Source organism: Balaenoptera acutorostrata, chromosome 3 (assembly GCF_949987535.1).
Source record: "Balaenoptera acutorostrata chromosome 3, mBalAcu1.1, whole genome shotgun sequence".
Classification (NCBI taxonomy): Eukaryota; Metazoa; Chordata; class Mammalia; order Artiodactyla; family Balaenopteridae; genus Balaenoptera; species Balaenoptera acutorostrata.
Window position 1 is genome coordinate 88,898,192 of NC_080066.1, and position 16,501 is coordinate 88,914,692.

Consider the following 16,501-nt stretch of genomic DNA (forward strand, 5'->3'; position numbering starts at 1 on the left):
CACCATTGGTGGGAATGTAAATTGGTACAGCCACTATGGAGAACAGTATGGAGGTTCCTTAAAAAACTAAAAATAGAGCTACCATATGACCCAGCAATCCCACCCCTGGGCATAGATCCAGAGAAAACCATAATTCGAAAGGATGCATGTACCCCGATGTTCACTGCAGCACTATTTACAATAGCCAAGACATGGAAGCAACCTGAATGTCCATCAACAAAGGAATGGATAAAGAAGATGTGGTACATATATACAATGGTATATTACTCAGCCATAAAAAGGAATGAAATAATGCCATTTGCAGCGAGACGGATGGACTTCGAGATTGTCATACAGAGTGAAGTAAGTCAGAAAGAGAAAGACAAATATCATATAATATTGCTTATATGTGGGATCTAGAAAAATTGTTCAGATGAACTTATTTGCAAAGCAGAAATACAGTCACATATTAGAAAACAAACTTATGGTTACCAAGGGGGGAGGGGGGGAGGAATTAGGAGATTGGGATTGACATATATATACTATATATAAAATAGATAACTAATGAGAACCTACTGTATAGCACAGAGAACTCTACTCAGTGCTCTGTGGTGACCTAAATGGGAAGGAAATCTAAAAAATAGTGGATATATGTATATATATAACTGATTACTTTGCTTTACAGCAGAAACAAACACAGCATTGTAAAGCAACTATACTCCAATAAAAAAATAAATTTAAAAAAATCACCTGACATATCATAAGTAAAAAAAAAAAGAAAGTACAGAAAGTTCCCATGTATCTCTTTCCCCCTTACCCAACAGTTTCATCTATTATTAACATCTTGCATTAGTGTGGTACATTTGTTACAATTGATGAACCAATATTGATATATTATTACTAACTAAGGTCCATAGTTTACATTAGGGTTAACTCTTTGTGTTTTACAGTTCTATATGTTTTGCCAAATGCATGTCATGTATCCAGCATTATAGTATAGTTTCACTTCTCTAAGTATTCCTTGTGCTCCACTTACTCATTCCTCCCCTTCCCCCTAACCCACCACGTTAACCCCTGGAAGCCATTGTCTCTATTATTTGCCTTTTCCAGAATGTATGTATGGAGTCATACAGACTCTTACCTTTTTCAGACTGGCTTTTTTTCATTTAACAGTAAGCATTTAAGTTTCCTCAATGATGTTTCATAGCTTGATAGCTCATTTCTTTTTATCACTTAATAATATTCCATTGCATGGATATACCATAGTTTGTTTAGCCATTCCCCTATTGAAGGACATCTTAGTTGCTTTGAATTTGGGGGAATTAAAAATAAAGATGTTATAAACATCACATGCAGGTTTTTGTATGAACATAAGTTTTCAACTCATTTTGGTAAATAAATAAGAGTGTGCTTGCTGGATTGTATGGTAAGGGTATATGTGTCTTTGTAAGAAGCTACCATGCTGACTTTCAAAGTAGCTGTACCATTTTGTATTACCACCAGCAATAAATTAGAGTTCCTGTTGCTTCACATTCCTCATCAGCATTTGGTGTTGTCAGTGTTTCAGATTTTAGCCATTTTAATAGGTATGCAGTGGTATCTAACCGCCATTTTCATTTTCGATTCTCTCATGGCAAAAGATGTTGAATATCTCATGCTGATTTTTCATCTGTATATCTTCTTTGATGAGGTGTCTGTTCAGATGGTTTCCCACTTTTTAATTGGGGGGCTTGTTTTCTTATCATTGAGTTTCAAGAGTCCTTTGTATAGTTTGGAAATATGGCCTTTATCAGATACATGTTTTGCAAAGATTTTATCCCAGTCTGAGTTTGTCTATTCATTTTCTTAAGTTGCCAGATATTTTTAGGGAATGGTTTGGAGGACATGAGTTTTTGTTTTTGTTTTCAGAAATGCATGCATTGTTAAAGAAGAAACACTTGTATACTTGATATCAGATTTCTAAAACTAAACCAGCTAAACTGAGCTCACACCTCGCATAAGCAAAGCTAAGATGAATATTTAGTGAGATTGGCAAGGCCTACAAAGGGACCTTATCTCAATACTACATAAAAGTTGGTATAAAGTAAGTTGAAGCTAGTGGCTATTGTATAAAACAGTACTTGAAACTATGAAGATTTTAAGGACAAAGTATAAACCTGATATTTTGAGGGCTGATTAATTTCAATATTTTTTACATAGTATTCTATATACACAGTAATTCTTTTTTTTTTTTTTTTGAAGTTAAGCAACTTTATTGAAAATGCACTGGAGAGCAGGGAAAGATTTTTTTTTTTAAAGGTCAAGTCTTTATTTATTTTTGGCTGCGTTGGGTCTTCGTTGCTGTGCGGGGGCTACTCTTCGTTTCAGTGCGCGGGCTTCTCATTGCGGTGGCTTCTTTTTCTGCGGCACACGGGCTCTAGGCGCTCGGGCTTCAGTAGCTGTGGCACGCGGGCTCTAGAGCGCACGGGCTTAGTTGCTCCGCGGCATGTGGACTCTTCCCGGACCAGGGCTCGAACTCGTGTGCCCTGCATTGGCAAGCGGATTCTTAACCACTGCGCCACCAGGGAAGTCCCCACAGTAATTCTTCTATGACTGCCCCAAGACTTTAGATGATGCTCAAAGCAATGAACAGTTGGGAAGAGTAAGATCTGATTTTTCAGAAATGTTTTTGGCACTAGTTTCCAGAAATACTAGGAGTCCAGATGCAGAAATCAAGGTTGAAGTAAATGGACACTTATGCAAGCCTATATTTCCTTGATGACTTTGGGACTGTCAGACAGAAATACCATGCATAATCTGAGGGATACTTTGGGAAATTCACAATTGAGATTTGTTAATGGACTCAAAAGAATAACATAAGTTACAAATGTTTTTACATATTTAACCTTATTTAGAGATGCAGGGATTCCTACGTCTAACAGACACAATGAATGGATGGATGAACAAATAAATATAGTTATTCTCTCCTTTGTTTTGGGATACCTCAGAATATATACCGAATGGCTTAGACACTGTACCAAATATTACTCACTGATACTCAGCATCATCCTCACGCTTCTTTTTTTTTTTTTAATTAAACCTTTCTTACAACACTTCTTAATTTTATTTATTTATTTATTTTTGCTGTGTTGGGTCTTAATTTCTGTGCGAGGGCTTTCTCTAGTTGCGGCGAGCGGGGGCCACTCTTCATCGCGGTACGCGGGCCTCTCACTATCGTGGCCTCTCTTGTTGCGGAGCACAGGCTCCAGACGCGCAGGCTCAGTAGTTGTGGCTCACAGGCCCAGTTGTTCCGCGGCATGTGGGATCTTCCCAGACCAGGGCTCGAACCCGTGTCCCCTGCATTGGCAGGCAGATTCTCAACCACTGCACCACCAGGGAAGCCCCATCCTCACGCTTCTAATCTCTCCCTTGTATGAGACATTTCTCAGACTCTGTTGCCAGCAGTATTCCAACCTAAATTCTACTAATGAGAGGCACTGGTATAAAATTTAAGGGGAGGGAGAGGAGAAACCACCAATCTCAGCAGAAGCAACCTTGTACGCATCAGCAAATGGTAGATGAGACGTTATGCCAGCAGCTTCTGGGCATAAGGAAGTTCTGAAACTTATCTGCTGCCACATGAAACAAAGATAACTGGTGATGGTTCCCATGATTCCTGCCCTTCCTAATTTTTCAAACCCTAGCAATAGCTCCTAGACCTTTGCTCCATCAATCCTACTAATTATTGTGTAAACCTCTGTCTTTGTGCATTAGCTCCTACATGAAATATCTACGGCTGGATCAAAAGCTTTAATTCTTTCCCTGATTGACTACCGAATAAAGCAAGAAATGAAAATCATGAAAATATACCTAGTCAACTTTGTTTATATACATCTATATGTTTATAGTTGTGCGTATATACGTATATATTTTTAGCATGTTTAAACAGTTTGTGAATTGAAATATAATGACATGAAATCACTTCAGCCTACCATTCTACAATACACCATGAAAAAAATATATCACGTTTGTATACTACTGAAAAAATATTGTTTCCAACAAAGTAGGCTCATACGCAGCCATCAGGAATGGTGTAACCCTTGTTTTAAAGGGTTGCAAAAGGGTAGAATTTTTGGATTCTGTTCAGTTTCATGAAACTGAGGTAACAGAAATCTAATGCAATGCCTAAAGGCAATGGAGGTTCTTTCTCTCCCCAAACAAGGAGTTTGGATATAGGCAGTCTAGGGCTTACACAATGGCTCTGTGAGGTCATCGGTGTTCCAGACTCCCATTTTTCTGATTTGTCATCCTTAGCTTGTGGCTCTTGTCCTCAAACCTGTTACCTCATGGTTTCAGAGGGATACTTCACCCTCTAGCCTCACAGGAAACAAGGAGGGCAAAGAACTTATTAGGAAAGATCCTTCTAGAATCCAAGTGTATTTATCCTTACAACTTCTTAGATAGAGTTGTGTCCTATGGCCACTCCCAGTATTTTAGCTGGGCATATTGCTACTAGACAAAATTGTGATTCTGTCAGTAAGAAAAAAAGGGAGACTGGATATCAGGCAGGAAACTTGTAGTGTTCTACAGCATACAGGAAAGGAACAAATAAAAACAAACGTGAATGATGTCCTCAGAGAAAATAAATTTAAAGCAGTATTTGTGTGACCACACTGTAGAGGAAACTATTCAAGCAAATTGGTTATTACAATAAAAAATTATGACCATCAGGATTAAGTTCAACTGTGCATAATAGAAAGACTCCAAATAGTAGCAAATTAATCGGGATAGAAATTTTCCTCCTATTGGAAACAAGTTTGAGGTAGGAATGTGAGCGTTGTTACTGTGGCTTCATGATGTCATCAGAGACCCTAATTCTATTTTCCTGTTCTGCCATCCTCAGTACTTAGCTTTCAGTCATAAGGTCACTTCGTGGTCCATCACATTTGCTATTGCTGCAGACATCATTTCTCCATTCCAAGCCAGCAGCAGAAGGAAGCAAGAGAGGACAAAAAGGCCATTCTTCCAGTTAAGTCAGTTCCTTCTAAGGAACCTCCTACTCAGTCCTCACAACATTTCTGCTCATACCTTAATGGCCAGAACATAGTCACGTGACCATGCACAGTGGCAAGTGAGGCTAGGAAATGTGGACTTTTGGCAGTATTCACAGTCATCTAAAATAAATTTCTATTATCAAATAAAAAGAGGAATTGGGGCTTCCCTGGTGGTGCAGTGGTTGAGAATCTGCCTGCTAATGCAGGGGACACGGGTTCGAGCCCTGTTCTGGGAAGATCCCACATGCCGCGGAGCAACTGAGCCCGTGAGCCACAACTACTGAGCCTGCGCGTCTGGAGCCTGTGCTCCGCAACAAGAGAGGCCACGATAGTGAGAGGCCCGCGCACCGCGATGAGGAGTGCCCCCGTTTGCTGCAACTAGAGAAAGCCCTCGCACAGAAACGAAGACCCAACACAGCCAAAAATAAATAAATAAATAAATAAATTTAAAATGGTGTTCTGGTGAAATACAGTTTAAAAAAAAAAAAAGGAATTGGATTATGTTAGTTATTAAGTCTATCATCACCATTTATAGGATTATATTCAAATATGCAGAACAGTGTGTGGATTGAACTTTATTATTCAACACTCCAAGAAATGTATTTTCCCTTCTAAATGTTGTCATTGAAAATTGAGAATGATATTGCTAAAAGGGGCAATTATTTAAGTTAAAAACAATATTTGCTATAAAGTAACCATTTTCATTAATACTCTTTGAGTTAGGATACCAAATTTGGAATAGTTAAAAATATTACCATACGATATCCATGGCTTTGGGCAGATGAAGCCTAATTCATGGAATTACTCAAGAGGAGGGAGTAACTATGCCTATAGGAAGGGAGGTAGGGCAGAGCTGTTGGAAATTTGCTCTTCTGATCTTCCTTTTAATGGAGTTACTGGGGTGAGATTGAGGAAAAGGCAGGGTGATTTAAGTTAAGAAATTAGAACGTGAAGAAAAATTGAGACTCAAGTAAGTAACCAGAATTACAGCAGTCTTTAGTCTCCAAAGAAAAAAACTGTCCCAATATTGCTTACAAAAATCAATAGTAAATCTGGTAATGGGCAATGACCCTAGCATTGTAAAGTGGAAAAATGAAACAATTATCTAAGGAATTCAAGCAAAACTCTTGGTATTATCTGAATTATTTGAATAATTGAGGTGAAAGTGGAATTTCTGCCTGGATTATTCAGATAATTGCTTAATTCTAAACTTCTCTTGGCTAGTAGAGAACTTTCTTCAGTATGTAATTTTAGAATGGTGAATGCTAAAAAATAGACTCCTAAGTTAAGCAGAGTAACAGAAGGAGGGAGAAGAAGAGAGAGAGAAAGGGAGAGAAAGGAAGAGAGAGACAATAAGTAGTTAATTGTCAGAATAAACCTGTTCTTTCCAGTGACAATAGCCAACATCCACTTTTTCACCATAGAATTCTATGGTGAAAAAGTAAACTATATATGGATTTCAGTATAACCTGTTATATTTTTTAAAGTTATAAATTCCTTTCTAAGTTTCAATTCTCTAAAGTTTGGAAACAGTGGCTTCAAATCCAGCCATTTCATTTTGTAAAGCCAAGTAAACTGACTTAAAAATCATAGTATACTTTTTCTTTGACTTCATATTATTGGTCTTTGCCTTCAGTTCTTTAAGGCCAATTAAAAGGATGCTAGTTGCTACTCTATTCTCTTCTTTGGTAGCAGAACCCTAGGCAGTGAGCCCAGCTGAAACATTATTTGCCCCCCTCCCTTACAGCTGGGTGTGTCGTGTGACCAAGTTCTAACCCGTGAGTTGAAGTGTTGGGTGAGATTTCTGGATAGAATTCTTCTTTTCTGAACTGCTTCTGGCCTCCAATGCGACAAGATGCCTAGATCTCCTGTAGCCATCTTGGAACATAGGGTGACCTTAAGAATGTTAGCCACACACTAGGATGGTGAAAGGTTAAGATAGAAGAAACCTGAGTTCATGGTCATTGTGGAGCTACTGTATCTGCTCTGGAATGCCTCCCTCTGCACTGTTTTTACTTAAAAGGGTAATAAGTTCTATCTTGTTTAAGACACTGTTATTTCTAGGCTCTGTTACTAGCAGGTGAACACAATTCCTAAATGATACACATATTAAAGTATTATTTGAAAATATTTTGGAATTTTAGGGTTAAGTTTCCAGATATGTATAATGGTTCTCTCTCTCTCTTTTCCGCCTTCCTTCTGCTACTCTATTACAAACACCTGTAAACACACACATTTCAATTTGTAAGAGAGAAAACTATGTGAGGTTGTATCAGTAATACATTTTGTGCAATTGCAAAGGAAGGATTTTGCAGTAGGAATTGTGAGAAGATAAAAGCTAAAGCATTAACTCGAGGATTTTTCAGTATGTGTATATGGACTAAAAAAAAGTAAATAAGGAAGGAAGGAAAATATAGAAATGGATTGTAGTGATAGGATATTAGTAAATTTTTTATTTTTTTATTTTTTTCAGGTTTAAGGTAAGTACAATATTAATAGCAAGCGAGGGAGGCGAGATCAATCTACAGAGCACTCAGACAGAATAGTAGGTATTAATCATTTTCTCTTCAGAAGCTGCCCCAATTCTCTCCATCTTTTGAGATTCAGCTCTTCTATGAAGTTCTCACGGCTCCCCCTATAGAAATTAACCTCTGCTCTTTATGCATTTATCAAGACTAGGGCTAAAGTACAGTGAGGGAGGTGTTTGTCTTAGGCACACCATTTAAGGGCTGCCAGAAAGCTCAGTAATCAAGATAAATATTTTAATGAAATATTTTAATTAGCACATTACAGCATGCAAGCCAGTTTCCTCTTTTTCTAAATAAATTTTTAATTATACTTCACATTTATCTCTATTACAGCACTCAAATAGTGCTTTTTATAAATGTTCTCTCCCAACAGAATAGGCTGTACTCATTTTTGTATTCCTCATGTGCCTACTACTTTATTTTAAGCATAAAGACCTCCTAAAAATATTAAATTGAATCTACTGAAGGATTTTGCAAGAATGTACTATATTAGAGACTGCAGGGTTAAGTTTTTATCTTAAATTCAACAATAGCCAAAGAATAACAGAGTGATGAATGTTTTCAAAGTACCTACAATTCAGTTCTATGAATATCACCTGACTTCTCTTTGACTAAAACCCTGCTCAGCCTGGAGAAAGGGAATTGTAATACTACTTTATATTCATATAGCACTCTGCCCTACATAAAGTGTTTGCTTTTAATCCTCATCTTAATCTTGCTAAGTAGGTATTATTATCCTTATTTATTATGGAAAGATTGAGAAGTTATGTGATTTGCCCAAGGAGTTACAGGCAAAAAGTGTCAGAGCTGGGGTTCTAACCCAGGTTTTTTGTGTCAAAATCCAATGCCTTTTCTGTACTCCGAATGCTAAATCTTAGGGGACTGACTGAAGAGAAACAATTCATGCAGCATCTGTAATAGCCTGTGTTGTGTTTATGAAACAATGTCAGTAGCACCCTAAACAGCAGTATTTTACCAGTTGTACTCATCATGATTAAAATTGTCCTGATTCTTATGTGTGTGTGTTTGATGAAGTAGCTCAACTCTTCTGGCATAGTATTGGATGTTTTATGGCATTTTTTAGTCCAGGGAAAAAACCTACACATTGAAATGTCAAAGAATGGGGGAAAGTGAAGAAATTATGTATTACCTGAGTGTTAGTTTCTAATACAGCTTTACTGCTAATGTGTGCATGATATTCTGCAAAACATGTAAATCATACATGTTTGCCTCTTTATGAAAAGAAAGATTTGGTAAAGTCTTTGAACTTTTAAGCTGAAGAAGTTTCTTTCAACATGAAATATTATTATAGTACTCCCAAGTTAGGAGTTAAGTTTAATGGGTTTCTTTTTCATACTTAGAGGAAAAACTCTATGACTATATTTTAAAATTCCATATGGTAATTAAATTTGTTTGAGAACCTATAACTGCTTCAAATATAATTTCCATCAGCATATAATAAACACAACCCCAAACCAAAATGTCCATTACTGGCCAACCTAGTAGAAGATTTCTTATGAAAAGTATAGTTTCTCCTCATTGATTGCTACCTGGAGAATTAAAAACTTCAGTCTTTTTGTAAGCTCATGGCGTCATTCTCAAGAACAACCAGAACTCAAAGAAATTCAAAGCCATTCATTCTGGTGAATTGCAACCTGTCATCAATAACTATTTATTGAATGTCCACAGGGTGCATAGGCATTGAAGTGGCTAGTGATTTATTTGCATTATTCAAAGGATTTCTAAGGGAAGTCTGAAGATTTGAAGACGTTTTTAAAGATGGAAAGCTGTGTGTGCTACTCTAATTTAAACTGCCCCTACACGGAATGGTTAGAATAGTCTGGGTTTCAGAACTCTAGGGATTTCGAACACCCAGAGCCGAATTTTTAAAGCGAAGACCCCATTGGGTGCCAAACGACAGATGGGGCTGGTGGTCAGAACACGGCCCCACCAGGGGCTTCTGGACAAATCAAGCCCTCCCCAGGCTGGAGCAGGGCCGACTGCGGCCGCGTCGGTCATGACCTGCCACCCCATCCCCTCCCCTCCCTCCCCTCCCCCTCCCTCCCCTCCCCCCTCTCTCCCCTCCCCCCTCTCTCCCCTCCCCTCTCCTCCCCTCCCCCCCGCACTCCCACCCCCTCCCCCCCATCAGCTCACACCATCTCCCTGTCTCCAAGCCCGACCGGTTCTCGCGAGATCCGGGCAACTGAGCGCTCGGGGCCTTTTCAAATCGGGATCCGTTACCGCTTTCCTAGCCGCCGCCATTGTGGCGCTCGGAGCCCCTCAACGCAGGCGGCGCAAGCGGAGGCCGTGGCGGTGGGATGGCCGACGCCGACAAGCCCGAGGTGCTTAGGGCAGCTGGCGACGACAGCCCGCATCGGCAGCCCGCGGAGCCGCCGGGCGAGCCTCGGCGAGAAGCTCACCCGCCCGAGCAGGAGAAGCAGCCGCCGCAGCACAGCAGCAGCTCCAATGGCGTTAAAATGTATTGTCTTTTCCTCTGGGGACCGGGACGAGGTGGGGGGGGGGGGTCGGGAAGTCGACCGGGGGGGTGCCCACGCAGGGCTGAGCCTTGGGCCGTGGGCGGCGGGAGGTGCAGGTGCAGCCGGCCCTCTCCCGGACCCTCCCCGCCCGCCCCGAAGCGGGGGATCCCGGGTGTGGGCCTGGGGTCTGGCGCCCCTCCCCTGCTTCTGGCCCAGGACCGCGAGTCACCCCTTCTTCCCTGACTTCGGCTGGAAAACCTTTAAGCAGAGCTCTGCGGCCGCCACGGTTTGCAGAAAAATGGTCCCCCTTTTAAAGGCCAGTAGCTAGTGTTCATCACTAGGGAGTAACTAGGGATGACATCATCGGACATTTTCTCTTAACGAGCGAAGACGTTTGTAAAAGGAATATCCTCCCATCTCCCCGTCCTCATTCTGAGCTTTATAAGTTCACTGTTGTTGTTTTCTAAAGTATGTATTCATTTCTTAACTGATCTATAGCAAGAGGAAGTTTAGTAATATGCTGTGAGACTGAATCCATTGTTACCCTTGAATTGCTAAGAGGTACTTTAAAAAGGGAACTGTGCGTGGTGCCTTGCTCCGCCCACCTCAACTCCCTCCCCATGTTTGTCAGCCACGCAGGCTATTTAAAAAAAAACTCAGTGCGGGATGGTAGGATCTTAATTTTGGTAAAATGGTAAAATGAGATCTTTTTTAGTTGAAGAAAACCCACTACTTTTAAGATTGCAGCTGTCATCCGTACGGATAAAGAATGTAGTCGATTCGAGTCCATAATAATGCTGTGCTCCCCTTTGTTCTTGTTATATAGGGGGAATATGAAGTCAGGCATTTGATTTGCACATGCCCAGCTCTTTAAACCTGAAGTTGAAAGTATGTTAATAATTTAGTGAAAACACTAAATTTAGTAGAAAGTGAAAGTGAACATAATGCTCACACAAAAATAGGAAAGGTAAATGTTCTTACTTTTCTTTTGTATAAAAACCTGTATAAGAACAGACCTGGACCAGTCTGTTTAAGGGTTGACTGCAGATAAGATAAGGTAGGTCTCCCAGCTGTTATGTACTCTTGCTCTCAACTGGATTTGAGTAGGATAGGCAGTATCTTCTAGGCAAAACAGAGGTGGAACCTGGTGCACTTAGTAACTGAAGACCCAGAAAGTGAATGAAGCACTTTCTACCCTGCCTGCCAAAATGTGGGCTTTCAGGGATTTGGCATCATAAATACAAATGAAAACTAGTAGAATGATAAAAGCATTTTGTTTATACCTAAATATGGGCCTGCCACCTCCTGAACAAAAAGTACAGCCTTGAATTATGGAGAGAAGCCATGCTATACTTGGGTATGATTAGTGTAATAGTCTTGGTACAGATAAAGCTGGTATCTAAACCTCCATTAGATCTAAAAGGCTCTAATCCCTTTTAAAGTCTCACTGGGGTTTAGCTAGACAAAAGAGGACAGAGGTGGGAAAAGAATCCCTTTCACTTCTGATTGAGGAAGAGGAAAATATAAGGTGAAGCAATGTTACCAGTAAATACAAATGCAGATTCTTTTCAAATTGCTTATAATTCATCTCTCTCCCTTCCTCTTTTCCCAGTTGAGTAAAGAAGCCAATTTACTATCAGGGGTTTCTTGTACTGCTTATTCCTTAAGAACATATAATGGTCTATCATGGGTCACTCACACTGAATAGCTAGGGACATTTACCTGCATCAATCTAACACCCTTTTTTTTTTTTTTTGACCCTGGGCACCAACTGGAGTAGTTTACAACCCAACACATAAACCTTGAGTTGATTCACCATATATTTTTAATGATAAGAATTCATAGAGGTGATTAAAAATTACCAAATATTGCCTTAAAATATATGTTGCTTAGAAGTGGACAGAGTGCTGTTTGTCAACAAGACTGAAATGATTTTTACTGAGGTTAATTCATAGTAATTAAGGATGGAGGCAGCTATGTCAGAGACAGCTGTGTCTTACTCCTGTTTGTATTTCCCAAGTCCTTATATTTAAAAAGGCGCAGTAAACATTTAAGAAATGCAGAAGTGAACTTATATGATCATGAAACTCATGTACAGAGGATTTATTTGTCATGTTCACATCTTTTGACAAGAAATTAAAGATGTTTCCCTAGGTCTAGTCTTTTTCCTTATGCCAAAATGGTATACTAGCTCTCCTTTTCTTAAGTGAATGGGAAGAAAAATAGCAGTATTGTTATAACTCTTTATTATTCATGTGTGACTCAGTAACACCTTGGAGCATATGGAGATTCAGAGTTACATTACGGTGGTTGTATAAAATATTAAGTATTGCAGCAAGGTGTAGTGTTTGAAGTAGAGTAGTATTTTTTATTATATTAGGAGTAAAGAATGGAACCGGGCTTGATTTTGGATCTCATAGCATTATGCTTTTTAAGTCACATATTGAAACTGTGTGTCCTCATTTGATGTTGGATACTGATTTTTCAGAGATTGATGTTAATTCGGGTAGACATAATTCAGTCTTAAGAGTAGATAATGTTTTTGTGACTTAGAATCATCACAGTCTTTATTTCAAGTACATTACAAGGGAGATTGCTTAGATGAATAGTTCTGGAATTATTACATGGAATTCTGGATATAGTGCCAATATTTTGATATTATGTAGTATCATTTTCCTATGAGTTTTCACATATATCTTTACTGTCTTTCCCATAGTGTATTTATGACTTAGAAATGAGTTCAGAAATTGAGTAATTATAGTTCACTTTCTTAATAATCAGACTACACCTCTAGCAACTAAACTGATCTACCTTCCATAGTAATCTTAATTTATGCATTGTAGATGAGCAGTTCAGCAGTATCTTTAAGATGCCACTAATTGGGGAAAACTTGAAGAAATCTCTCCCTCTGGTCATCCCTTGAGTAATAAAGAACATATCCTATATGATAACTTTACCGCTTCTTAATGGAATTGTCAGATTGTTGTAAACTTACAACATCCGTGTAAGAATAAAAGAACATAGCGAGTGATTCAGAACTTTGTGCAATTTTCACAGTTGGTTTCATCTAGGAATAAAATAGGCAGGGGAAGGTGTATTTGGATAGGGACTGTATAGATGTCTGCTCACCTGAACAGAGACTTAGTTTATTTTAAAAAACCTTCATTGAATTCAGCCTATTATGTAAATAGGTTCTTTGGGGGATTAAAAAGAAGGGTTTGTTCTTGTATCTACTGTACTCAGAAACCAGAGAAAAGTGCTCTGTGGCTTTTTGACTGCTTGCTGCCATTTATAGGAGTGCCACTCTGTTCAGACAGGTCGGTACTTGCTAGAGTTGGACAGTTGAGAAGACCACTTCCAGGCATGCTGTTTCTGATGAGGGAAGATGTTTGATAGTGAAGGTGTCCCTGTCAAGGTCTGAAGAGGTAGCAAAGCATGTTTGGCCCTAATGTGTCTTCCTTGATTTTAGCAGTTTTTCTGGCAGACAGTAGCATCATCTATGGGTTCTTAATTGACTATTAATTCAAAAATTAATATTTATCGAGCACGTTACCACGCTAGATGCCACTGACACCAATGCAGATAGTTTCTGTTCTCATAGAGTTTTACATACTATATTTATGGCTGCGTTGTTACCTGCTCAGAAAAACAGTGTCTGAAAACTTCACTATATTGTGGAACAAATGACTACAGTAAGAGGTGTGTGTGGAGCACTGCAGTGTATAGATTCCCACAGTCGCTTGGTTTAGAAGATAATATAGAGCCTGGATTATGAAGCCTGATTGGTTGTCAGAATAATCCAGAAAGCTTTAAAAGATTCAGATTCCTGGATGTCATTCCCAGAGATTTTTCTTAATATATGTTTGTGAAAAATTGCTTTAAAATCGAAGTTTTAATTAAATAGTTTTAAATTCACTAGGGTAATTAGTGACTTAAAAGAAATCTATTGTTTCTTCTGTAAAAAAAAAAAAAATTACTTTTGAAAAGTAAATTGCATTTTTAAAATGTATCTCCAGATTTTTATCTTTAGGGTTTGCTTTAAGTGTATACTTAACATGTTATAGGTGCTTGGTGGATAGCATCATATAGTTGTAATGTGATTGCAGTCTTATAAGTTAAATATTTTTCCAGTTAGGACCTCATTAAAAAGTAGATTTGTAAAATTCTGGTTCATGTTGCATTTAAGTACTGCTTCCCTTCTCCATCCCATCCCACCATTTTAGATGATACTACTAATAAAAATGGCATGATTCTATGAAGTACGCTATACTAGTTTATAGGTTAAAACACAGAAAATACTGGGCATGAAAATAGGATACCTTATCATTTTTCTATGTTGACCAAATTGGGAAGAGACAAAAATTATGAGAGTCATATGGGAGTATATAGATAAAATTATGTTTTAATTATGTTCTTAAAGCGATGGAAGAGGAACGTTCTGGGAGGAAACCATTAACCTTTAAGAGAGAAACTTTTTCTGGGTGTCATTTTGTAAATTAATTTTTGTAGAGTTCTGAATGAGGCCCAGAAAGTTAATTCCCCATTAAAGGTGGAAGTTTTAATATACTCTAGGAATAAAATCACCCATTTTACCCTCTTGTTAGGTTCTAACAACGTTTATTAAGTAGTGTGATGGGAAAAACTGGGTTTGTTTGAATGCTGCAGCTGTTTAATACAGAAAAAAAGGAGGGTTGTTAAATGAGAACTTTGGTAATATGCCCAAATCATTGCTTTGAAAAGACATTGGGTAATTTCAAAGCCAGTAGGCTGAGTCTCCAGCTGCTTTGCTGAGGTCTAACTTAGGGGAGAATTTTGTGAAGTGAAGTGATAAACATGAAATATTTATTTAACGTAGACTTACATTATGGAAGCCCCACTGAGGTTTTCTTTTTGTTGTTCTGTTTTTTGTTTTTAATTCACAGGGAGAATGATGAATCAGTCAAAGAAGAGAAATCTGAATTAAAAGAAAAATCTACAGGAAATAAGAAAGCCAACAGATTTCATCCTTATTCAAAAGACAAGAATTCAGGCACTGGAGAAAAGAAGGGTCCAAATCGTAACAGAGTTTTTATTAGCAACATCCCATATGACATGAAATGGCAAGCCATTAAAGATCTAATGAGAGAAAAAGGTAACTATTTTTGATAAACCCATTGTTGGATTATTTTCATATAGAATGAGGAGGGAGTTAAGCAAACTTATTTTTATTCCTCTTAGCCACACAGACTCAAAAAATTGATTTTTTTGACACATAAATTAATCTTTTCCTCTTCGTTCACTTGACACAATTTCATTACAAGGTAGTATGGATAAATGAAGTTTTTTTTTTTTTTTTTTGCCATTTTAGTGGGGTAGTAGCAAGCCAGCATATGCATGCCACCAAGAATTTTGTTAAAGTGATTGCTTTGTCTAGTTGAAGTTTTTATAGATTTTTAAAGGCCTATTGCATTAGGTAAGCAATACATTTAGCGTGTTAAAGTATGAATAATAAGGTCTGATTATTTTTTTTTCCAAAAGCTGTTTTGTTATTATCTTGGTGGAGTCTGGAATCTGGCTGTGGAATTCATTTTGTTTGCATTGTCATGAATGCCATGATGCTGTCTCTGCAGTTCTATATTAAAATTGCGTTACTGCTGTTGCAGTTTTGTTTTCAGAATAACCTGAAAACTTTCATTTTATATACATGGTTGATTTTGGGGAAAAATATTTTTAATACTTGATCTTGTAAAAGTTAGTTTTGTTATCTCTTGAAAAATTGAGTTTCAACAGTCCTGCAAACTATGTACTTGGTTTTGAGGCTGATCTCTTCTAATAAATAAAAAAAAATTTGCATTGGTGTATCTGTTGTAAGGTGACAACTATTTGATTGGTTTTATTCATTGACTTTATTTAGAAAGTGTGTGGCTTGCTGTGAAGCATGACTTGTAAATTTAGTTTACTGACGGCAAACAAGATTGAAGACATTCAGGTAGAAAGTCACCTTAAAACAGCTGTTGTGTGTAGGCGACCAAAGTTATTTGAAAAGTGCTAATGTTGATGTTTTTAATATGATAGGCTAAGGGACCATTTGTATGTACATGTGCATTTGTTCACCAACTATATCATGCTGGCCAAAATATGATCTGTAGCATGAATTAGGTTAATATGGTTGTTAGCTTTTTTAGAGAATGTGGATGATGTACATTTCTGAAAATTAGTTAAATTTACATAGCCATTGACAGGAGGTATGTTGGTCTGGTTTTGATTGTTGGTGAATAATAGGTGCTTTTCTGTAGAGTTGTGCACAGGTGTGCAGTAAAGCAAGATATTGGTGTTTAAATGTATTGTTTCTTGGTATCTTCCTTTTGTATGTCTTATGTAGTTGGTGAGGTTACATACGTGGAGCTCTTTAAGGATGCGGAAGGAAAATCAAGGGTAAGTGCTGTGGGCAATAATCTGCTTGAGGTTTAAAAGTTCCTCAGCAGTTTACTTTTTGTATAATACT

At 38.1% G+C, this 16,501-nt stretch overlaps 1 protein-coding gene across 2 annotated transcripts in view; it reads left to right on the forward strand.

Annotated features, from left to right (window-relative positions):
* Positions 1 to 9,723: 9,723 nt before the first annotated feature.
* Positions 9,724 to 16,501, forward strand: part of MYEF2 (myelin expression factor 2) — a 38,894-nt gene continuing 32,116 nt past the window's right edge. For both annotated transcript variants that reach the window (XM_007170449.3, XM_007170450.3), the window contains exons 1-3: positions 9,724 to 10,019; positions 14,940 to 15,148; positions 16,379 to 16,431. In XM_007170449.3, coding sequence (XP_007170511.2) covers positions 9,859 to 10,019; positions 14,940 to 15,148; positions 16,379 to 16,431 — 423 coding nt within the window. In that variant the 5' untranslated portion in view covers positions 9,724 to 9,858. The remainder of the gene's footprint in view (positions 10,020 to 14,939; positions 15,149 to 16,378; positions 16,432 to 16,501) is intronic.